Here is a 26,363-nt window from a genome sequence, read left to right on the forward strand (position 1 = left end):
AATTGTAACACTAATAACTAAAACAGAAATGCAGAAATGTTATCATTGTGATAACAACATAATAATATTATAAAAGTGAAAGTGCCTTCATTGAGTATGTTGTGAAGAGTGTATCAATAGGGATCTTCATGTTAGGAGTACTTAGCATGTGTGTATCTCAAAATGGCCTTATCATTCACTGTACGCTATGGTCACATATACCAAAGCCATATATCTTATGTTATAATGCTGTGGGGTAGCCATCATCAATAAGATATTAGTACTTCAAAAAAAGGCAGCTCAATTGATATTTGGGGCCAAGCTTAGAGACCATTGTAAGTCTTTATTTGTTAGGTTGAGTATGCTCACTGTAACTTCTCTCTACATATTAAATTGTTTAACCTATGTTAAAAAGCATGTGAAAAGTTTTATAGTTTGTAGTAATATGCATGACTATACCACCAGGCAAGGTAATAACCTATTTATTAAATATAATAAATGTTCAAAAACACTGAAGAGCTTTGAGGTCATGGCACTCAAATGTTACAATGTTCTTCCAGTAGTAACGAGACAACTACCAGAGAACTGTCAATGAAAGTCTTTCTGGTTAGCAACCCTATTTTTTTTACTGCTGAGTACTTTTCATTAAATTTTAATAACTTGCAAGTCTTAGTTAGAAAACACTTTCCAAAAGTGCAAGGAGTGCCTTGAGTCTGTTACTCTTTTACTTCACCCTCATCTGGGTGACTAACTAATGTACATAAATTGGTTTACATCTTCAGCAACTATTCAATGTTCTTAGCAAACACTGGTCTTCTTTTCCTAGAAAATGTCACCCAAGCTGGCCTGTCTATCATAGAAAACTTTAACACTCCTTGTACCTTGAGTCTCTGCCACGCAAATCTTTAGAGACCATGAGTCCATCATCTATAGATTTATGGGCAGCTTCCTTCAGTATAATGATATCATTCTCCAGATTAAGGTTCACTACCATACTGTACCTGCCATATGAGCGTTTCAGAGCACTTTGTCGATCATTCAAATGGTCAAATGGGCATAGTGGTTTCTTATATAACAGGATAAGACAAAAAGTAATGTGGCAACTCCTAGGATATATAACCACAATCTTGTTCTGAGAAGCATCCTGTATAATCAACTATTGGTGCTAAACTTCCAATTTAAGATTTTAAAGTTTTTTGCAGGTTTAATTTCTTAACACCTGTAAAATATGCCCATTTTTTCATTCTCAAAAGTACAAGTATAGATAGTACTTACCGTCTCTTTTGAAGAGTGGTTGTCTACTTCTTGGACAATTTTCGCTCGCTTGATAGGTAGGCTAACGTTGCCGATTATTCTTGTGAATGTTGTCTCCACGGGCAGTTCTACCCTGGGCACCTCCGTGGTGCTGGACACCTGGGGTGAACCCTGTCTCTGCCCCTAATCTCTCAAATACAGTCTTCTTCGGGGGTGGCAACTTTGGTCCTGAAAGGTAACAAACCAAAGGTTTTCACTAATGTCTTTCTGATTCAATGTGTGACCAATGTGTGAAATTTAGGAAAAGAGTAAACAGATGAATTATGGATTACTTATATATTTTTTTAAAGAATCACCTACCAACTTTTGTATGAAAGCCAAAAGAGAGCAAATTGCAGATTCCTAAGGATAAAAATAGCGATGACCAAGAAAGACAGAATAAAGAAAGACTGATTAAGAACTAGATTTAATGAAGAATTGTATATCAAGAAGAGCATGTCAACCTTATTCATAACAGATTTGTTTAAACAAATCAATCTCATGCAAAATTTGGTACAGGAGACATCTCTAGTCTGGCGACCTCAAGATCGAACGCTCAGCTGGACTACCAAATGGCAGGACAAACTGGATACATTCTATAAATATAACATCCAGCTTTATAATTCCATACCTTTACATAAAAATTAACTATTTAGATGGTTTAACTAAGTGTGCAAGTGTGCTCAGCGTAGGCCATCCATTATGATGGTCACACCCGAATGTGTATTTGGCCGATAACAGAGTATAGTATCTACTAACTGTTTATGTCAAATATATTTAGCATTCATTCTTGATAACATCAACATATAGAACTAGGATTTGTAGAGTAATACTATTGAAATTACTTAGAAAGTTCAAATACTTAAGTAAAAATAATATTTCTCTGTAGTAGCCTATAACAACTTCTGCGCTCACTTGTACTGAACAAAACAACAAATGCTTTCTCATCTGGCTATTCTTTGGTGCACTGAAAGGGTTAAATAATTTAATAGTGTTTACTCTTGTCAAGAGGGCTGTTACGACTTGTTGAATCATCGTGTCATTCCATTCACAGATAATGTATTATGGTGAATGATAATATACATAGGTGAATGACTCATTTCTGTCAGACCGGTCGGACCAGACACCAGACAAGATGAAGTCTACTGCCCAATAAACCAGAATGCATCATTCAACATGCAGTATTTTGACCGCAAGTCAGATGTATAAACTATTAAAATGCAATATTGCTAAGGAGTAAACAATTACATGGATTTTTTTTCTACTAATATATAATAGCCTATTTACCAATAATATCGTTGTCAGTGATAACACGGATTTTTTTTGCTGCTGATGATGAAGCTTTTAAAATACTTTTTCCAGAGTTTGTAGAAGTATTAGTTGCAATGCTGGTTTTCACTACAGCTGGTGTTTCTTTAGTGTCAGGTTCACTTTCACTGGAATACTTTCTCTTTGGTTGAACTGGAATTTTCTTCTCACTTACTGAAAAGTTATATCCAACTGTATTAAAAATAACGTAAACAAAAATTAAAAATAGCTTAATAACCAAATTTTAACTCAAGATTATCATTCAATCAGAAAAATGTTTATTAGAAAAATATTTAAAATACCAAAGTAGCAATAACAACAAAAAACTTGTGAGGGAATATTTTATAAAGTAAATCTTTCTGAACCTGTCATTGGACTGATACATAAAAATATTAACTGTACCTTGGTAATTTTAACCTTACTGATTTAAATTCATTGATAAAATTATATGTTTTCTGTTCTCCTTAAACTGCACCATGCACTGTATTTTTTCATGCTATTTTACCTCTAACTTATACCTTGAAGCATGGGAAATAAATCCTCTAACAGCTTAGCCCACAGCAACAAAAAAAGAATCCATTTGTCATTGCGTTCATGAAACATCCAATAATATTTTGTATAATGTAGATAACCTCAGATAACATTTTGTTTCATTAAGTGAGTATACAATTTTGACAATGTCGACATGTGTCCATTAAATACTTCCTCATGGGAAAAAAGTTATAATTAACTTTTTAGGACCAAATGTTCTTTGATCGTAATTGGTAAATAGATAATTGATTTTCTAAATTAAGATACTCAAATTATTCTTTGAATTTTTTTCCTAATACAGACTGGAGAACAATAAAAGAGTAAAACATGCATACATATAGTTCTCAAGTCATTTTCAATAACCTATGTGCATTAATACTGTAATATATCATTTTTATTTTTCATATTTGTTTTGCATAAAAAAATTTAGATACAAATATTTTAAAGTTGATGTAAATTGTATTGTGCACAAAAAAGGTGAATATAAACATATACAGGGTGTTCACTTAACAGTGTCACAAACTTCCATGGCTGATAGTACTCATCATTTGAAACAAAAGTCATATAAATATAGGTCGATAAATGTCTTGTTTTGACTGCTAACTACCATTTTGTATTTTGTATTAAAAAATTATTACCTCTAAAACTAGTTAAGCTAGAGACCGAATTTGGCACAAAGGTTTAAACAAATAAGAGGAAAATTTTAAAAATTATTGTTATTTTCTTTAAAATTAACAAAATGACGTTTATTGAAAATTTTTAAAGTTAACAAAAAAAATCCAGTATAGTTATAAAAAATTTACTAGACATCAACTATTTAGAAAAATTTCATTACAATTCCAACGGTACTTGTTTCAATGAAATCCAACAGTACATAAGCGAGCACTACAACTTTAAAGGTAGGCTTGCACAAGCCGGGAACAGCAAAAACTTTGTCTTGTGGTAGGAATAGCTGTTTTACATAGGTTTTTAAAATTTTACAATATACTAACCATTTTGTAATTTTTTTTGTAAATATTCCAACAGTACTTTTTCCAATAAATTCCACCAACGCATAAGAGAGTATGACTACTTTAAAGATATGCATGCACAAGCCAGGGGCAAAAAACAACTGTACCTCTCGATTGTGACATATTAGGCGATTCCAGTTTGTGCAAGCGTACCTTTAAAGTGGTCGTTCTCGCTTATGTGTTGACAGATTTCAGATTTCAATGGAGAAAGTACCATTGGAACGGATAACAAAATTACAAAATAATTAGATTCTTTTACAATTTGTATAACCTATGTAAAACAGCTGATGTCTATCAAAAGGCAAAATGTTTGCTATTTCCGGCTTGTGCAAGCCTGCCTTTAAAGTGGTCATGCTCGTCTATGTGTTGACAAATTTGTTTTAAACAAGTACCATTGAAATTTTAATGAAATTGTTAAAATAGTTGATGTCATTTTAACAAAGTCGACTGGTTCTTTTTAATAAATTTAAAAATTTTGCAAGAGACGCTATATTGTTACTTTTAAAGAACATAACACAATTATTTTTTTATACTTTTAACTTATCTATTAAAATCTATGAGCCCAATTTGGTTTCTTCAGCTTTTAGAGATAATAATTTTTTTTTTCTTTTAATACAAAATGGTGGCTAACGTCTAAATGAAACATTTCTCAACCTATGTTTAAATGACATTTTTTTGTTTCAAATAATGAGTACTATCAGCCACAGAAGTTTGTAGCACCCTTTTCTGAAAACTTTGTGTAAGTATATATATATATATATATATATATATATATATATATATATATATATATATATATATATATATATATATTAATATATATATTACACAGTATATAAAGTATAAACTTTGTGCACAATAAAATTCATTAAAAAAATATTATTTTGTAACATTTTAATTGCGTAAAACACATATGAAAAGTAATAAAAATATAATTATTGCAGTATTAATGCATATACAGTAACACCCGATTAATGGAACTTTGGGTATCGGAAATGACTGAAGTAATGAAAACAGTTCCAATAGCCTTAATTAAGAAGCTACACAAAGAACAAATACGAGTAATTTAGGCAAGCAGCAATCCCAATATTATACTGACAGCATTCTAAATATTTATTGTGGGGGCTATCAATGGAGGACAAACCTCGACGCGCCACTTGCTGTTGTTAAAATAGAGCAATAAAAAACCCTCCTCCTCAATACCATTAAGCTTTCACTATTCACACAACCAGTCATAACTAGAGTCACCCCTTCTACATCTTTTCTTGGAATGTTAGTAGTACACTCGATAACCTTGCTGCTACTAGTAGCAAAATCAGTTTCCTGATTATCATTCAATGCTTTTCTTGAAGTATTGATTGACTTTTCCTTGTTTAAAGTAATTTTCAAACTAGAGAACTTAGTGTACAAATAATAAACAGACTTCATTCATCTATCAAACATCTATGGATATTGGGAGTCAGTTGTAACAACAAACAGGTGTTGCCAGGTGTCAGTACCTCAATATTTTGCATTGATCTTTGACTTTGTGTTGACTTTTTTTAATTCCGCACGAGACTTGATTGAGTGGTGACTGTAAGTTGAGTAATGACTGTAAATCAAGTGATGGTTGTAAATTGAACAGTAAAAGTGATTAATATAGATTGAGTGGTATCTGATCCATAAGTTGTGTAGTGATTATAAATCAACTAGTGAATTTAAATAGAATGGTGACTGTGTATGTTATAAGACGATGTCTATTTGAAAGTAAAAATAAGGTTCTATTTGAATTTGTTTTTTTTTAATATTTTTTTTAACTGTTGGATACAACTCACTGAGATTGTCTTCTAACTTGCACAAAATATTATCTACCTTACTGTATATATTAGGATCAGGTATGAGAAAAGAAATAAAAAAGTGGAACTGGTTCTAGAAGAAGTAACTGTAAATTTACATTTCTACATTCCATACTAAACACTACACTATTTAGAATTCAAATTTACCTTAAATTTTCCCATTAATATATTTGGGATTCCAGATATAAGATTTTATAAGAAAACAAATTATGATATACATCATGCTGTCCAAACACCACTCTAGCTACTTATTATCTATATCATCCAAACACATTTTTAAAAACTTATAATACTGACCTTCAACTGACTTAATTGCAGGAATTTTCCCGATCACCTTACTTCTTACTTGCTTGGTCTCTGGGCGAGGTGGTGACTTCTCTTTCACATTCACAACTTTTGCTGAGGATACTAAAAATAAGAGATATTCTTAAATGAGTCTTATCTTAATATGCCCCAGTTTTTGACCACATCACATTTTAATTTAACAACATAAAGAGTTATATGAATGCTGAGAACACTATGAAAGAGATAGATAGGATACTTACATGGAACCTTTTTATTGGGAGGTTTGGTAACTTCAACCATTTCAACATCATCATCATCATCATCACTAGAAACATCGCTAGAACTGTCATGTCTCTTAGTTAATGCTGCCTTTGTATCATCTTTGCTCTGCAGGATCACTACCTTTCTCAAACTCTACAAAAGAAAACAATATATCACAACATTTATAACTTACTTATTATGGTTTTTATTTATATATTTTAAAAATTCTAGTAAACATTCTGAGAAAAATACTGTTGAGTGGTTTGTTTGTGTTTGCTTTTTTTAGTGGGTGCCCTTTATAATTAGAGTATTTTAAATAGTAGTGTTTATAACCAAGAGTGTATTGTATGTGGTCAAATTTACCACAAAATAACATCCTTGAGCACCAAAATCATTTCCACTTTAGAACCTATTTTTCATGTCAGGTCCATTTAACTTTGAGGTAAACTGTATTTCACTTGTTAAGACAAAAAAAGTTTTTTTAAATTTCTTAAAGGCATAATTTGTTTTCTTGTACAACAAAAGGGGAGATTGATGTTAAATTTAAAATATACTGAAATACTTAAAATACTACTCAGAACAAGTAGACTTGTTACATACGTTTTTTCCAGCATGAAATGAAGAATTTTGTAATGTTCTGAAAGAAACTAAAATCTTCTCATGCAAAAAAAAATAACAATAGCCTGTATAATTATTGTTATTACCATTCCAAAATGTAGGTTCTATTGTTCCTACCAAAATTGTTTAGCATAAATTAAGATAGCTAACTGAAACTTATAAAAGAAGTACATTGACAAAATAATTCCAAGACTTCTTCATTGTTCAATATTATCTTAACATTTATTAAAGTAAAGGGGCTACAGATGTATGTTTTACTGTATAAGTAATATTTGTATTGTACTTTATACTAAGAAAAATAAAATTGGAAAATGTGTCATTATACTTATAAAATTATTATAATACATGTAATTATTCTTTAGAAAAAAGTACTGTAAATAAATATAATAGTAACTTACAAACTGATAATTTCAGCTTTGGATTAATATAAAACCCTTGCTGAATACTTTCATTTTTATCTGTGTCAAGGTTGAGATAATGAAATAATGTTTCATACATTGGCACCAACTACATATTACTTTCTATTTTTCATTATAATTGAAAAACAATGTTTTCAACCATAAACACCTTTTTATAGTTTAATTAAATATGAACACACAGATAATAAACTTATTAGGATTGATATTTGAATTGATCGTTTAATGTGTAGTAAATTGTATACATGACAAAAACAAACAGGACATATCAACCACATTCTTGTTGATACCTAGTAGGTGGGTTAAAGAACTGTATCATAATAAGCCAAAACTCAACACAAGCCAACCAGATAACAAATTGATGAAATAATCTAAAGGCTATCTTGTAGTTTGACACAACTTCAAAGTGTATAAAATAGAATCACAACTTACATCTTGATGTACAGATTTTGAGTGTCGAAGAATGGCAATAATATCTCCCATCAATGTAATTCCCATCAGACGCAGGTAATCTACAGTCAGGTCCGACAACATATCCTTGTGTATTCTGTTTTCAGTAAAGATAAGGGCGTACGAAGCTCCAGTTTTTGTTGGAATACCTGCATCTTTAAAAAACTTTAACCACGTACCTAGAAGTAAAAGAAACGAAACATCAGAGGTTACCCTTCCATAGCTCCTATTTTATGAATAATTTATTTAATTACATCCTTGAATATTCATGACAATGTAAGACAAAAATTGTTTTTGGCTTGTGAAATTCACAATATTCAATCAATTAAATGTGATAAACAATAAATTAACATACACATTTCGAATTGGTGTGTACTAAATAAATACCAAAGTGTAATAAATTTGTTCTACAAAACAGTTCAGTTGAACTTATTTTAAATAAGTGCTAGTTATGTTGATAAGCTATAATAACGATCAATGATCTATGAAGAATACAAAATTGGGAATAACTTTAGTCACCCATTAGTAAGTATATCAAAAATATAAGTATACCAATCATGTAATTTTAAAAATATCTTTTCTTTGTTTAGAAAATCTCTCAAAACTTACACTAAGGTACTGTACATGAAAACTATCTATCTATATTGAGGTATATAGTCAACTCAAGAACTGATGACCAATGAAATTGTATTGATCTATCACTCTCAACAACTAGTAACCAATAAGTTTTCAATGGTCAAACATCACCTTGAAATAGTCACTTTCTAACAATAATATTTTTTTATTAATGTAATTTTCTCCGTGGATAGTAAATAAATCGATCTATCAATTTTGTATTCATACCTCTTTGAGGTAAATTGGAGGTAAAAAAAATAACGTACTAGATTTGTCAGTCTTGTTATTTTCATGTCAGTAGTTTATTTGCATATATTCTTGTTATGAATAAATTATAATACCATATTTGTATATAAATACCACTATGCAGTAGTGTAGAAATTTGAAATGTTCCAAATAGGATTTTAGAACACTGATTATAACTTTATAACTGTAATTCTTATGTTATTCTTTTGACACGCATAATAAAATTGAATCAATATATACAGTTTATTTTGCTACAAAAATCATTTATAAAACTTTCATTGTTAAAAAATGAAATACTATTTCAAGTATGAAAGATATTACATGTTATCAGGATAATGCCAATTTGCAGAAAAATGCTGTATGTCAAGCTTAATAAAAATGTATTAATTAAATCTATTAAATTACTTTTGTTCTAAAAATTAAATCAAACTTTTAAAATTGTTTAGATATTGGAAATAATTTTTAGAATATATGTTTTTCTATTCTATATTATTTTGCATTTTGTTGTAATATACATGCATGTTTAAAAAGACAAATGATTAGCATTGAAAATAAAAGTTATATATATAACTTTTAACATGTTATATATATAAAAGTTATATATATAACATGCAGATTTTACCCATCAGGTTTGTAATTTCCATGTATGGGCTGCTAAATGTGATTATGTTCGACGATCTGGCAAGGGAAAATCCGATCAGAAATATACCTGGCCTAAAATAAAAATATCCCTTGGAGTAGTACTTAAATGTAAGTGTTCGTAAAGATTAAATTAATCTTTTATCTATCTATAGTATATATTATAATATATATATATACAAGATAGGTTTCAAGAAGCATCTTATTGGTGTCTTCTCCTTTGCTGATGGAAGTTCTTGAATCCTACTGGTTTTTGGGTAAACTAGTGGTAGATTGAGAAAAGTTTTGTTGTGGTACCTTTAAAGGGCCACATCAGTCCTAACAGGTACCATCTATTTCAATTAGTGAGTTACTATTGTGTAGCCAAGTGTCTGAGCATGCATGCAAATCTTTTGTGGTGCCTTTAAAGGGCCATGCTTGATCATGTTTTTCTGTGAATCTTACTTACTTCTTATTCTAAATATATAAAAATCACAATAATATAAATATATATATATATATATATATATATATATATATATATATATATTATTACTGACATGGTTCTTAAGAGATTCAACATTCCTGATCTCGAGCCAATAATCCTTCAAGTTACAACGACTGAAGAGTCCTCAAAGATTATGAACCTACCTGAGACTATGACTCCACCTGTTGTAATAATACAAGAGGGAGCAGATATGCTTTATAATTCACAATCGCCTGATGATGTTATGGGCTATCTTTATACTCTGATATGTGTCACAAAATCGAAGTTTCCAATATCCATAACAGTAGTTAACAGTATAATTAGAAATAGGATTTTTCCACACAACCTACTAGCCAAAGCAAACAGTAATATTAAATGGGTTTGTAAAGAAAGACAGGTCTTTTTTTGTGACACACGTAAGAGACTGCCCACTAGATGTCTTACTGTAAATGGGCAACTTAATTTTAAAGGGTTCAAATTATTCACCAACATAATTAGTATATTAATTAATCTTGGCAGTAAGAGAGTCCCACAGACTACCAGCAAAGTAATAGGTAATCATACTGAATCAGAAGAGCATTAGAGAGGACTAACAGAATTCTCTGGGAACAACACTGAGATGATTTGCAATGACAGAACTCAGCCTGGTATTAATACAAGAATTACAAAACAAAGGCAATGCAAAGTGCTCTACTTCTAATACTCAATCAATCAATCAATAAATACTTTATTCAAGTAAAAATGCACACTGTACATTGAATAGGGTCAAAATAACATTAATTAGTTTAACATAATTTATGCTTAGTAATTAACAGTTTACAATTAATTGTTCAAAGTATTATAGACTACTACTATTTTACCAATAAAGTTTTTATTTATCCAAACATATATATATAAACATACATACATATACATATACATACATATACTATACATATATATATATATACACACACACACACATACATGTATACACACACACAAAAAAAAACCATTATTAAAATATAAATCAATTATCCTGAAAAGAACTCATCAAGTGAATATAAAGGAAGTTTTAACAAATGTTCTTTTAATTTCCTTTTGAATTTGCCAAGATCTGGTTCTAATCTCAGATCCCTTGGCAAATTAAATAAAAATTTTGTTCCCATGAATGTAGTTTTCTTTTCAAAAAAGTTTAATGTATGGTTTTCTACTCTTCTGTTTAATCTTGTGTTATATTTATGTTCATTGTTATTGTCCGTTGATTTGTCGTATTGTCTAACATAAAGAACGGTTTGGAAAATATATAAGCTATAAACTGTCAGAATTCCAAGCTCTTCAAAGTATTTTTTAACTGTTTCTGTATTTTTCAAATGTAATATAATTCTAAGTGCCTTTTTTTGTTGAACTAAAATTCTGTCTAAATTTTTTTTTGTCGTTGCTCCATAAATATTTAATCCATAAGCCAAATGTGAATGTATTAATGAGAAATAGATCGTTTTTAGAAAGTCAATGCTACAAACCTTAGCCATTTGACGCAATGCGTAAAGTCCAGATGACATTTTTTTAAAGTATCTTATCATATGTTGGTCCCAACTAAGATTATTATCTATTAGTAATCCAAGAAAATTTGTGCTATTCACTTGAAGCAGTTCTTCATTATAAACAGTGATATGAGGGTTTAACTTTGATCTCGCCTGTTTTGTGGGAAAACGAAATAAAATTATACTTCCTGAATTTAAAAGTAAATTTTTACTTGCTAAAAATTGTTGTATCCTTGAAAGACCAACGAATGAGGATATTTTCAATACTTTCCTTTGATTTGCCTGAGACAGTGATGCTGACGTCGTCAGCATACATACAGACAGAGCCACCCCCAGGCACCAATCCAGGCAACCCCCTGACATAACAAAAGAAAGAGGAGTAGAGGACCCAGAATCGATCCCTGGGGTACTCCATATTGCATTGGTTTGCAATTTTGAGCGATATGTTTTAATATATTTGTATTTGCATAAAGGATCATCAGCTACATGTTGTATTTTCAACACATTGTTGCCTGTTTTTAAGATACAAATCAAACCAATTAAATTCTTTATTTTTTATTTGCTAAGACATTTTAATAGTGTGTCATGTGAAACGCTATCGAAAGCTCTTGTTAGATCTAAAAATATGTCAATTACTTTATCATGCTTATCCACTGACTCAATTATATTTTCAATAAAATTTATACTTGCTGTTATTGTTGATCTACCAACCCTAAAACCATATTGTTGTTCATCCAATAATTGATTCCTTTCTAAATAATTTAACAGCTGAATAAAAACTACTTTTTCGTAAATTTTTGAAAATACAGGGAGCAATGATACCGGCCTATATGATGCAGGATCACATAGATTTCCTTTTTTAAAAAATTGGAATTACCTTAGCGATTTTTAGCTTTTGAGGAAATATACCAGAAATCAATGAGAAGTTAATAAGGTGAGTGAGTGAGTGGTTTTGAGATTAAATAAAAAGGCCTTTTTTATTATTGTTATTGGGACCTCATCAATTCCTGCAGATGACTTGTTTTCAATGGCCATTACAATTTTTTCCAATTTAAGCTCATCAATTGGTTCAAATCTAAAAGTTAAACCATTAGGAATATTAGGAATGGTTTCACTGTTTACCCTATTTGTGTGATTAAAATGTATGTTTGGTACTATAAGCCTGTCTACTGCATTGACGAAAAAATCATTTAAGCAGTTGCTTACTGCAATAGGGTTGGTTATTTTTTTACCACTGTCTTCAATGTTTATATTCTTAACAGACTTATTTTGGTTATTTATTTCAGATCTAACAATATTCCAAATTGCTTTCGATTTATTTCCCGAACTTGTTATTTTTTCTTGAAAGTAGTTTTTTTTTAACATTATTTATTTCAAACTCTAAGACTTTTTTTTAAAACTTCTAATTGTTACGTTCAACTCTTTATCTTTAAACATTCTAAAATCTTTTTCTAATTCTAATATTTTTTGTTTTTTTTTATTTTAATGTCATCTGAAATCCACTGATTAAAATCAAACATTCTATCGGTTACCATAATTTTAGGAAAGCAAATTTCAAAAATGTGTGAAAAAATATTACAAAAACATGTCATATTTTCTTTCCACAGTAGCTTGGTACACTTGAGACCAACTTTCACTACCTAAATATCTCAAAACAATTCTATATTTTTTTGTGTATATTTTCTAGAGAACTTTCTGTATACATTTTTTTGTAACTTATTTTAATCCCAAAAACTTCCAACATTTGAGCATCATGATCGGAGATCTGGGTTATAATTCCACATATTTTCAAGGGTTTACTATTTATATTAGTAACAAAGTTATCTATTGCAGTTTCTGATTCTGTAGTGATTCTAGTCGGGAAGTTTACTTTGTAATCCAAATTATAAGATTTTAAAATATTTACAAATGTAAAATATGTTTTGTCATGGTTTAAAACGTTAATATTAAAGTCACCAGTTATAATAATATTTTTGAATTTGTCATGTAATATTGTACATAAGATGTCAAATTTTTCTAAAGAAGATTCTACAAAACATGTTTAGGAGACCTGTACACACATACCAGAATAAAGGAAAACTTGTCAACAGTTATTTCTGACAGGCAACATTCAAATTCTTTTTCATTTAGTAAATTCTGAACCGCAGGAATTAAGATTGTTTTACTTTTAATATCCTTTCTCACCATGATGACAACCCCTCCACCAATTGAATTAGATCTTGAAAGAAGGAGCATTTTTTATAATTTGGAATGTTCAATACCATGATTTCTTCCTCAGACATTTTGTGTTCTGACAATGCTAGTATATCAGGATGTACTTCTTCCAGATTTATTTTCAAGATATCCAAAACGTGATGCAGATGCTGTACATTCTGGTGCAAAATAGACAATCCATCTGATTTATTTTGAATGTTACCTGTTTTACGTTCATATAACATTTCTTTTAAATGCTTATCCTCATGTATACCCTTACAATTATTTAAACTATCATCATTTACTAGAATATCTTCAGCATAAAGAAAAATATTGTTTAAAGTCAACGAACTATTTACTTCTATACATTTTTTTTACTTAACATTTTCGTGACTTTAGAAGTCAGCTAGGTTACACTCCTGGACACAGGAGGATGGCAGTTTTTTTTTCAGCTGTTACAACCAAGGAGCCACCCACTATTGAGGCAGGTACTGCCTGACTATGACTAATTAATAATTCACCAAAAACCACTATTACTCTGCTTTAAAGCCTCAGAAAAATGTGAGGTCTCCCGGAACCACAAACACATCACCAGTCCGATTTTGCGGTCTCAGCTGCTCCCCGTACAGTGTCACGAAGCTTGCTGGGGGCCCTCTCCACTGCCGATTGTTCTGTATCTAGATTGATGTTAGACCTTTTATCTCTCATTGCTTCTTGGCTGGACATCACCTCTGGACCAGTTGTGTAGTTGAAGTCCAGGCTGCATAGTCTGGTGGTTGAATTGAGGCGATTTAGGTTGCTCACAGAGTTGAGTTTGGGCCCGGATTAGGAGATCTGTCCTCGTTCACTGATGGCAAGTTGTTTGAGCAATTTTGTTTGTGTTGTCCAATTAATGTTATTCTGTCATTTGTTATTGGTGTTTTGGGGGATTTAGATGTTTGCATAGTTTCCTTGTTTATCATTTGGCGCATTTTGTGTATAAATTCTTCAAAATTTAGTCCATTTCTTAGGGTTCTTGAAGACTCTTCTTTATATGTTACTATTTGAACTAGTGCCCCCGTTGCCTTACAGAAATCCTTTACATTTGAGATGAAGTGATACAGTGAGATATTATCCCGTACACAGCCAAGAGGAGAACAAATCAATCGTTTTAGTTTCTTGTTTTGAAAATTTAATTTTAGTTGTTTAAAGGCCAAGTCATAGTCATCTTTTGATGGTTTCCAATTATATTTCTGTTTGGTTATTAAACTATATATGGTAGCTCCATCTTCAATTGTCTGACATGCCAAATGTGTACTGGGACACTGAGATGGTAAAGGTTTCCCAAAGCGATTTCTAAAAGCCACAGCAACACCAGCACTCATTGTCTAGGCTCCCCAAAATCAGAGGATATGCAGTGTGGGCAAAGGCTGTCGATTTGTCATTTTCGAATTTCTTAATGACGGTTGCCATGTTCTCAACAATCACCTGAATACAGGAGCCCGAACACACTTTCTCCCCTTCCGAAACAGGAAATGAAAGCTCCTCCTCAGGCTTAAGAGATGTTTCAATGTTGTTCTGACTAATTCCATAAGTTCTGGTCCAGGAGTGCCACCAAGAAATGCTTTTTATAAATTTTGTGAGCCAATTTTGTCTTGCCTTTATTGTTCAGGTGTTAAACCATGTCTGGTGTAATCAGATCTTCTAAAAACCGTTGAGATTAAGGAGATGAACATTACCATTTCGAGCTGTTATCTCACTGATATAATTGTTAGCTAGCTGTATATCCTGGTTAGTAGGGTGATTAAAAGGCTTGTCATGTCTGATTGGAATTGTAGTAATAAATACTGGTCTGTTTTGACTTATTGTAATTAATTTATTTTCTACTGACTCATATATTTCTTGCATGTTATCACTTTAGACTGTCATTTGTACCACCAACAGAATAACAGGGTTCTCATTGTCCAAGGATGCCGACTCTATCACCTGCATCAGAGTTGTGTTAGCTCTACTATATCTGAAAGCATTGATTTTCCCATGGCTGAGTACCTCTACTTTATTAGCAATGTTGCTACCTTGACTGTCAGAACAAATAATCATCCTAGTTTCAGGCAACTCAAGAAGTTTAGTCCCTACTGACCCAAGTTTTTTCATTTTTATGTTTGATTCTAGCAGTTTTCATTAGCTCTGTTATTGTTACTTTTGTGTTGGGTGTCGAGGCCAGTGTAGTCCCTGAAGATTGTTCTGTCTCTTGTACATCAGCTAAAAACTTTATATTTGTTATTTGTGTCCAACCCAGTCATAGATATAAGCCTATTGTTCTCTTTTTTTTTTTTAACTTGTATTTTTTCCATTTTTATTGCATGATTTGACAGTAAGCCAAGCATCCTTTTGTTTATTGCCATCGTGTACGACTTTGCACTGGAAGAGGTCAGAAACTCTGTATTTTTTCTGAATCATTTTTGCCTTCCTGATAAGTGTATACCCTTCGTAAGTTTGGTCCCTTGTCTGTCTCTCACGCTCTTTATTTGGTTTTTCTACCATCAATTTAAAAAATCTCTCACCATCTAACTGAGAACTATTCATCAAAACATAGGACAAAAAGCGAGCGCTTTACGATTATTTGTGGTAAATCTAGTACAACGGTTTGTATGAAATCAAAATTTGGAGAGCCAGTTTTTAAAATGCCATGAATGATGGATTCAATAGTCCAACAGGTAAAAATTCCACAATCATACCCATTCTGCTGCTGAGGACCATTTAAAATGGAGAAATTCGGCAGTCAATGCAGTGTCTCCAAGATACATTGACAAATTATTGGCAACTTTATTTGCTGAACTCAAATTTAGATTCCTGTATGAATCAAAATAGTAGTATTTATTGGCAGTTCTTTGATAAACCAAGGTACTCCAATGTGACCACTGTCAGCAACCTCAGGTTTGTCTGAGTTATTAATTGGTAGTATTATATTTTCTTTTGTTTTCAATAAGAGGGGGTCAATCATAGGTACATACTCTTTAGAAATCTGTAATGCGTGCACAATAAGTGGGTTTACCACAATGCTTGAAGTGTTTTCCAAACAATGCTCATTCAGAAGCTCAAAATAAGGTTGCAATGTAAAAATCGGTAAGACAGTTCTGGCTTAAGAGCTCCGAAGTAATAGCTAGTCGAGTATTAGTATTAAGATCATTAACCTCCAACACTGATTTTGAGTCTTTCCTCACTTTCGAGGAGTCCATTTTCTCCATCAGTCCGACATTTACATTGTGCAATCCTTTGATCTCTGTTTGCAGTTTAAGCATTTCTCCATTTTTTGATCTGTAGATTTTTAATGTTTCTTTTAAAGCTTTTATTTCACTATTCAACTTTTCAACTGTTAGTTTTAGTGTTTCCTGCATTTTTTATCATTTTCCTCATACTTAAATTTTATTTTACTTAAATTATCTTCCAGGTTCTTTATTTTTTTATCATAAAAGCACTTTTCTTTATATTCTTGCTCTTCAATATCTTCTAGTAACTGTGTTTTTTCCTGAAGTCTCATAATTAGCTGTGATTTCTCCATGTTGTTTTCTTTTGTTAGCTCATAAAGTTGTAGGGAAAGGGTGTCCATTTCTTTCTTGGCAATGTTTAATTTATCTTCAGTTTCCAACTGTAAATTAACGAATTCTAACTTTTTATCATGAATTTCCTGTTTAAGTTTATTGGTTTTCACATAAAAGTAAGTTACCTGCTTCTGCAGCCAGACTTAAAGATGTTTCCAAGTCTTCACTTCCATTGAGAGGGAGAAATTTGTTAGTTTTTTCATGCAATGTTTTTTTCCATATTTTCATAATTATCTACAATCAATTCCACACTAGCACTATGATGTTCAAAGTCCATATCCTTTTTTTTTGTAATGGTTTGATCATTCTTAGATTAACTTAATTTTGTTATATTGTTGCTTGTTTCTTCCGTCAATTTATTAAACTAACGTAGTTTCTGCTTCCTTCAAGGCGTTATTCAATTTCTTATTTTTCAAATTTTCTGCTCTTAAAATTCCATATTTATGTTTATTTTCAGAGTAAAGGCAAATACTACCCTGACTAACTAGCCCTATCTCTTTCGTGCCAAAAAATTCTACCTTATATTTTGGTACCTTGGAGTCATTTTCAATATCTAAAATGACAGCCGGCCATTGGAGGAAATCCCTTTACTTTGGCAAAATACTGTATCTCCTAAGGTAAACATGCTGCTATTTTTAATTTGAGACTTCTATTTCTTATCCAAATTTAAAAAATTTTATTTCATTTTCAGAGTTTTTATTCTGGAGATAGCAGATTAAAATATGAGTTGCAAGCAAGCAATTAATTTCAGTCAGCCTTCCACTTTCAGAAGGCAAAAACAGCAGTACACAGCCCTTCAACTGGTTGGTCTTACAGAATGTGTAGTGCACACAGCAAATTAAACAGCTGTCAACATGCAGTCTGCAGACAGCAAGCAATAAACAGCTGTTGGTATATAGTGGGGAGCAGATCCTTTATCAACAGGAAACTGCTGCAGTCAAGCAAGTGATCAATGAGACAGGAATTTTATTATTCTACTTAGGTCTTGTTTGTAAAATTAAGATGTCAAAATATTAAAATGTGCAGCTATGGATAAAGTAGTAACTCTATATGAAACTGATTACAATTTGTAGGCTTCTCATAAATTTAATTCAGGCTCTTGAAAGTGTGTCTCAAAACATGTGTTTTCAGCAAGTTTGATAGTGAGCATTAAAAAGTATTAATTTACTCATTCGTCTGCAGAGGTAAAGTTATATCCATCTATTCCTTAGGTGAAGTATACTTCTCTGGTTCATTTCAAAAAAATCAAATTGTCACAACCACTTTGTAAAACTATTTAAACACTGAAATATTTAAGCACTATATTAAATTGACTGTCATGTAGTCATGTGTAGATTTCCTTTTTAGTGGATACTGGTAAAACTATTCTAAAAGATAATCATTGTTTACTAATTGAAGACCCTAACATACATTTTTCTGCATACCTAAGCGATGAAGAGGACGAAGTGACTGCGGAACCAGATCAGTAATGAAACGTGTTATACGAAATGTAGCTGTAAACTCAAACTCGGGGAAATTATCAACACTGCACCCCCTGGATGGAACTTTTTTAGAAAATACAGGGTGAGGCAGACCACCCGTACAGTACGTATAGCGGCCAAACCAAACGAGGTAGATTATTCGTAACAACTTAAACCCCCCTATTTCCACCCCAAAGAATTTGGAGAAATTATTTTGAAATCTCTAAAACTCCCCAAAAGGGTAGTTTTTGGGGGGTAGGGGTGGTTTTTGGAAAATTTTCAAATGTAAAGGTATGTTGAGTTATACCTCATTTTAAAGGTATTTCTTTACTGATTATTTTGATACAAAAAGTTGGACTTATCTTGCCGCTAATGTACAGGGTACACCAAAACGTTAAAAAATCAGGGGTTTGTGGGTAAAATTATTGCAACTACCTGCACAAATGTAGAGAGACGATATTTTTATTGAAAACTAATGATGAGATGGCGTATCGAAAAATATCATCAAATGCCACCCTACCCCAAAATTTACACATTTTAAAAATACATAGAATTTTGAAATACTTAACAGCCCCAATCTAAAAAAAAATCAAATAGCAACCTAGGTTGTGTTGTACATCATTAGAAAGGTCTTTAAAAAATAAACATTTTCTACATTTAAAGTTTGTCTCTATCTCCAATGGTTTCAAAACTGTAGTACAAAAATAGATTTTTTAATAATTTTACTAAGTTAGTTTGTATGGAACAAATGGAAAACAAGTTGGACTTTTAAGTTTAATTTGTTTTTAAATAATGTAGTACAAAACACATCAGGATTTCTATCAGTGTATCATGTTTCAAAAGCAATCCAACCGTGGTGTTCTAACAATCCCAAATACACGAGTTGCCCCTGGAAGAACTTTGGAACCAATTCCTTAGTCTCTTATCTAATCTCTGTTATTATCGGCTCCCTATTCAGTTGTTCTTGTGACCACGTGGTATGAGGTAGATATTAATTTAATTTTTTTTTTAAGTACGTAGTGTAAGTTTTGTTTGTTCTAAAATGCCGTTCTAAAATGAGGAGGCGTTCCAGAAGCTTATGGTGTCAGGGGAATGTTTCCAAAATTACTCAGCTGCTGCTCTTCTTTATGCCCAACGTTACCCAGACCGCGAACATCACTCCAGGATCGTTTTTCAAAGACTTGCTAGTCGAGTTCGTGATACAGGTTATGTTCAACCTGACCACAACAAAAGAAAGGAACTCGCTAGACCCGTGAGAAGTGATAGGGCACCCAAAGTTTTGGCAGCCTTTGAACTAGATCCGCATGATTCTACACGAAGAGTAGCTCTTGATTCTGGTATGAGTCAAAGATCTGTTTTAAGAATCGTTCACGATCACAAAATGCACCCATATAGGATGTCATTACATCAAGATCTCCATGGAGATGATTACTTTCATAGAATGAACTTTTGTTTGTGGGCTCGAGAAATACTACAACAAAATCAAAACTTTCACCGTAACATTCTGTGGTGGGATGAGGCCACGTTTAGGAGTAATGGAGAAGTGAACCTTCAAAATATGAGATACTGGGCGTTTGAAAACTCACACTGGATGCGAGAAGTGGACAACCAAAGGTACTGGACACTAAATACCTGGTGCGGTATTATCGGTGACAAAATTGTAGGGCCATTCTTCTTTGACGATCGCCTAGACCGAGTAGTTTATATCAACTTTCTCATTGGTCACATGCCTAATTTATTGATCGAAATCCCTGAGGAAGTCTTACAATGTATGTGGTTTATCCACGATGGGGCACCAGCACACTACGCCGAAGATTCTCGATTAATTCTAAACGAGCAATACCCTGACAGATGGATTGGAAGAGGCGGCTCTGTGAACTACCCAGCGAGATCTCCTGATTTAACGTGTATGGACTTTTACTTGTGGTGTAGACTAAAAGAACTAGTGTATAAATCAAGACAAACAACTAGAGAGGACATGATGCAGTGGATAAGGGAGGCTATAAACACGACCAGTAGAGAAGAGATAATTAGAGCTGTAGATAGATTCACCTTAAGGATTGAACTCTGTCTGGAAAACAATGGGTTGCAGTTTGAGCACCGGTTTTAACTCTTCTTGAGGTCAGTTACTAGGTTATTGTTGGTTTTAGTTTGATAATTGTCATATTGATAGTTTACCACGATGCTGTAACATGGTAGATTTGTTTCAAAGCCAGTTTGAAGTGTTTATTTTGTTAAATAATGACAGGATACTCCTTCCTTCCATGGCACTCATATCAATGATTAAATAACAACAGGTTTTCTCCTATAACATTTTGTGTAATTTAAGTGTAAAACTTTTTATAATTGAAAATGTACTAATTTAATAACTGGGTAATTTTCCTGTTTCATGAGAGAACTCAGCACTTATCGTAAGACACTGTAGTTTACAGTTTTCCAATACCTTTTTAAATTTTAAAAGACTCTTAAAAATTGGATACAGTATTTTTTCAATCATAAACATAAGAGACGAGTTTACTGTTGGAACTTTTTTTTACTTGCACATTGCACTGATTTTTATAATAAATACATTGAGTAAAGTTATTAAAAAATCTATTTTTGTACTACAGTTTTGAAACCATTGGAGATAGAGACAAACTTTAAATGTAGAAAATGTTTATTTTTTAAAGACCTTTCTAATGATGTACAACACAACCTAGGTTGCTATTTGATTTTTTTTAGATTGGGGCTGTTAAGTATTTCAAAATTCTATGTATTTTTAAAATGTGTAAATTTTGGGGTAGGGTGGCATTTGATGATATTTTTCGATACGCCATCTCATCATTAGTTTTCAATAAAAATATCGTCTCTCTACATTTGTGCAGGTAGTTGCAATAAATTTACCCACAAACCCCTGGTTTTTAACGTTTTGGTGTACCCTGTACATAAGCGGCAAGATAAGTTCAAACTTTTTGTATCAAAATAATCAGTAAAGAAATACCTTTAAAATGAGGTATAACTCAACATACCTTTACATTTGAAAATTTTCCAAAAACCACCCCTACCCCCCAAAAACTACCCTTTTGGGGAGTTTTAGAGATTTCAAAATAATTTCTCCAAATTCTTTGGGGTGGAAATAGGGGGGTTTAAGTTGTTACGAATAATCTACCTCGTTTGGTTTGGCCGCTATACGTACTGTACGGGTGGTTTGCCTCACCCTGTATAAAAATATTTTCATTCCACCCTGAAGAGACTCCATTAGTACACAGCTTAATGAAGATGATGACTGGATTAGTAGTTGTGGTTTGTGTTTTTATAATACAGACACAGAAAAATGTTCTTTACCATTAACTGCAGAGGAAATAGAAGAAGTGTAATCTAGAATTAAAATAAAAGATCTTTCATACAACAGCTTTGTCACTGTCATGCATTCTGGTAAACCTTACATAGTCATCTGCCTATCCATGAAGAAAGAAAAAAATGGGAAGCGGAGATTTTACAAATTTTTGGAACTGGCTAATGAGTGTTTAAAATTTCCAGTGTTGTTTTCTATTGACTTAGATAAAACAGTTGAGTTTCTTAAACAAAGCTGCTTAAACGAAAATGATCTCATTCACGTCCTGTTACAGTTCTCCAGTACTGTAATGCTTCTTTGCATTGCATTAGACTTTATATTGGAGACAAAAAACTTAATAAGGTTTTAGATAAATTTTTGGACAAGCAGCAACTTAACCAAAGGAAAGAGCTAAATATCACCCTACAAATCTGATATATACAACAGCTGGAGAACAAGAGCCTCACATGTGTATGTCAATAACAGTACCCAGCTTAAGGTAGACTGAACCTCAAGCTTCATCAGATCTGCACTGACAGAGCAGAGGGAATTGTGGAAAGTAAAAGAAGAACTTCTTCTCAAGAGTATGTCTAAGATCTATCGGGATTACAACCTACATAAAAGAGAAAAAATAACCCAAGAAATAAAAAATATTTTGTTAGAACCAAAGGAAAATTATGGGTTAATTGATTTAAAAAGTGGCAACCTTCTTACTGGCAATCCTGATACAAAAGATCAATGTGGATACGATGGAGCACATTACATAAACTTGATAAAAGACAAAAACTTAAAATATTCTACTACCCCTAATACTAGTGTCATAAACAACATAATTCTGGTGTCTAACAGCACAAAACTGATGAATGATCTTAAATTGATTAATAGTATAAAGAATACCAATATTGAGAGCCCTTCATCTTGTAAGACCAAGTTTAACCTTGTACAAGGTGTGCCCGGTTGTACTAACACAGACAGGGTTAGTAATAAAATTGATGGATTAAACTGCTTACTTAACACTATATCACCTGATATATTGATTCTTACAGAACATGGACAAGATGCTGAAAAAATAAAGGATACTCGGATAATAAATTATTTATTAGTTTCTGCCTATAGCAGAGAAAACATTCGAAAAGGTGGAGTTGCAATATTTAAACACGTCAGGGTTGACGACGACGTCATGAGTCTAAACACTGAAAATATCACTGTCCCTTTGATGTGTGAAATAACTGCTAAAAAGCTTGTGCTAAAAAATAAAAGGCCTCTTTATATTTTAGGAGTCTATCGCAATCCAGATAAACGTTTGGATATGTTTGCCACGGCCTGAATATTTTAAGAAAACTTTTTGATTCTCTACCATTAACAAAAAACAACTCCATTTTGATGGGAGATGTTAATATTGACAGTCTCACGCACTCCAAAGAAGCACAAATGTTCAACGAGCTATTACATGCTTATGGCTTTACTAGACTATATCTCCCTCCAACCAGGATCACTAAGGATTCATCTTCCTCAATTGATGCTGTTTGTACGAATTTCGAAATGTCATACAGATAGAATCGATAGCAATGCCTCGCTATATCAAGGTCACTTCCCAACAAACCTTAAGATAGCCAAGATGATACCAATACACAAAAAAAGGGAGAAGAGACGAAGTGTCAAACTACAGACCTATTTCGCTTATCTCTTCTACATCTAAAGTTATTGAAAAAATTGTGTTTGAACGTTTGGTACATCATTTACAAATTAATGACATCCTGACAAGTAGGCAACATGGTTTCAGGAAAGGAAAGTCGACCATAACAGCTATAGTGGAAACAACAGAATTTATATTGGACGCTCTTGAATATGGGAAGACTGTGTCTGGAATTTTTATGGACTTGAGCAAGGCTTTTGACTGTCTCAGTCATGACTCCATTCTTCTGAAACTTGATTCCATGGGCACAAACTATCTAAAGAGTCGCAGCCAGTTAGTTGAGTTAAAACACACTGTTAATGGAAGATCTACCACATCAAAATCATGCATTCTACCAGTGACTAGAGGGATACTCCAGGGTTCAGTTCTTGGTCCCCTCTTATTCATTTTATTTACAAATGATTTGCCAAGTTTCATTGAACCATACAGCCTTTCAGTTATGTACGCTGATGACACTGTAATTCTCACAGCTAATAAATCAGTCCAGTCCTTGGAAATAGATTCATACATAAGCATCAACTTAGCTCTAGAATATTGCTGAAGAAGAGATCAGATTGCAGATCTCAAAACAAGGTGTTACTGTAACATAGTGTATCTGGATTTTTGTACTGAATAATGGCAATGTCCAGAAAAATCATGTTTCCTTTATGATTTTCAATGTATTCAATATTCCAAATTTAGAATTTTCAAAAAGTCTAATCAAGTGCGTTTTTTGCAACGTTGTGTTTGTCTGAATTTTCTTGCAGCAAAACACTACTTGATTTCCAACTTTAATTCTAGTTTTCATCTCCTCACTACAAACTAGGCACTTCGGATTTAAAGTAGCAAAGCCATCTTGTAACCATTTAAAACATTGTTGGTTAAAACTTTGTTCATTGTCATTTTGAGACAATAATTGCATACTCATCACCATTGTTGTTGTCGATGTCAATAGCCTTCTCAGTAAGTAAATGAAATAAAAACAGCTGGTAATGATTAATTATGTGATTAATTATGAATATCTATAGATCACATTTTGTATTCTATAGTTTCCATATTCTAATTGATAATCATGATTCAATTGAGATGGTTCCTATTATGCTGCAGTCAAGATAGCATAGAACGGAATAGTCCCACATAGTGTAATAGTTAGATCTGCAAACTGAATATCACTTTGCCACCAGTAGCTAACACATTGTTGTCTCCTTACCTCATGGTGTTACAGGTTATTTTTTACAAAAGTTGATCTGTGGGAAAATCAAACTCATTTAACCCTTTGCACGCCAGCCTATTTTCCAAAAGTATTACGCAGAAACGCCAAGGGCATTTTCAGCAGTTTTGCAAGCTTTCACAAAATGTATCATAACTTTTTTATTTTTTAACAGATATTGATGATTTTTTTACCATTATTTTGCTTATGAAATGCCCTTGTTCAGTTGGTAAATTTTAGTTGCATAAATGTAATTTAAACTTATAAAAAAATTAAAAATTTAGAAAAAAAATTAAATTTTCAAAAAAATTTTTAGCACAAATAAGTGGTTTCAAAAACATGTTATGCTGATTTCCTGTTCTATCCTAGTAAACTATATCTACCCCTTAACCTAATTACAAAATTTAAAAGGCTACCTTACATAGAAGTCTAGTTGTGACTTTTTTCACTAAATGTGACACGGGCACAGTTTTTGTAAGTTGCATGGACGTTGTATGTAATGTTACACTATATTCACAAATCAATATTTGACACTATGCTAAAATAAATCTTACAGAAACACAAAACAAAATAATCTTCCTTCAGTCTTTCATTGTTAAAAATCACAAAACTATAACTAAAAGAGACTATGTGCATTATTTACATTACACGGATGGAGTCTAACATCGGTGTTTGCCAAAACAAATGGCATGAATGCCTTTCTTGCAATTTTTACAAATAAGTCTGGACCTCTTCCTAGGACCTCCAGCTGCAGTGCTAACTTTACTGCAAACACAGCAGTTCCTTTCCATTATGCCAGGTAATGATTCCAAACCAAAATCATTTGGTCCATCTCCACCTGCCATGTTTCGTGGTCGATTATTTATGTCAAGCCACTCTTGACCAAGGTCATGAATAATACTGCTTGTGAACTGGAACCTTGACATAACTTTTCCAACACAATTTTCCTTATAAATTATATAAGCATTTAGCACTATTCTAGCAAATACATTGAAGGTTACCTTCTTCCAGTAATTTACTGTCCTCCGTTCATCAAGGTAGCAGTAAAGCATCTGGTCTGACCCGTCAACACCTCCCATGCATCTGTTGTACTGATCAATAACTTCAGGTTTTACTGTAATTTCTTCTCTGTTATGTTTTTTTTATCTTTTCAACATTTTTAGCGGTACCTTTTGTAGACAACAACATCACCGGGTTTTTTAGACTTTTCTTGTCCCTGTACGCCAGCATCAGTAGATTGTCGTTTCTCATATACAGAGCTTGACCTACATCCAACTTTCCCTTCATTCTTTCAGGTATTCCCTTTCTATTTCTCCTAATCGTCCCAGTGATGTATGTTGAGTTGCTAAACAGAAATTTTGCAAGAGGAATCGAATTGAAAAAAATTGTCAACAAACAAATGATAGCCTTTTCCCAGGTACTGGCCAATTTGTAATAAATTTTTTTACAACTTTGT

General features: G+C 32.3%; 1 protein-coding gene across 1 annotated transcript in view; it reads right to left on the reverse strand.

The window, feature by feature from the left end:
• Positions 1–26,363, reverse strand: part of LOC124357126 (uncharacterized protein C19orf47 homolog) — a 36,135-nt gene that overhangs the window by 2,958 nt on the left and 6,814 nt on the right. The window contains exons 2-6 of the mRNA XM_046808603.1: positions 7,969–8,165; positions 6,502–6,655; positions 6,254–6,364; positions 2,560–2,754; positions 1,255–1,461 (exon numbers count right to left, since the gene is read on the reverse strand). Coding sequence (XP_046664559.1) covers positions 1,316–1,461; positions 2,560–2,754; positions 6,254–6,364; positions 6,502–6,655; positions 7,969–8,165 — 803 coding nt within the window. The 3' untranslated portion in view covers positions 1,255–1,315. The remainder of the gene's footprint in view (positions 1–1,254; positions 1,462–2,559; positions 2,755–6,253; positions 6,365–6,501; positions 6,656–7,968; positions 8,166–26,363) is intronic.

This window comes from Homalodisca vitripennis, chromosome 3, assembly GCF_021130785.1.
Source record: "Homalodisca vitripennis isolate AUS2020 chromosome 3, UT_GWSS_2.1, whole genome shotgun sequence".
In the NCBI taxonomy this organism is placed as follows: Eukaryota; Metazoa; Arthropoda; class Insecta; order Hemiptera; family Cicadellidae; genus Homalodisca; species Homalodisca vitripennis.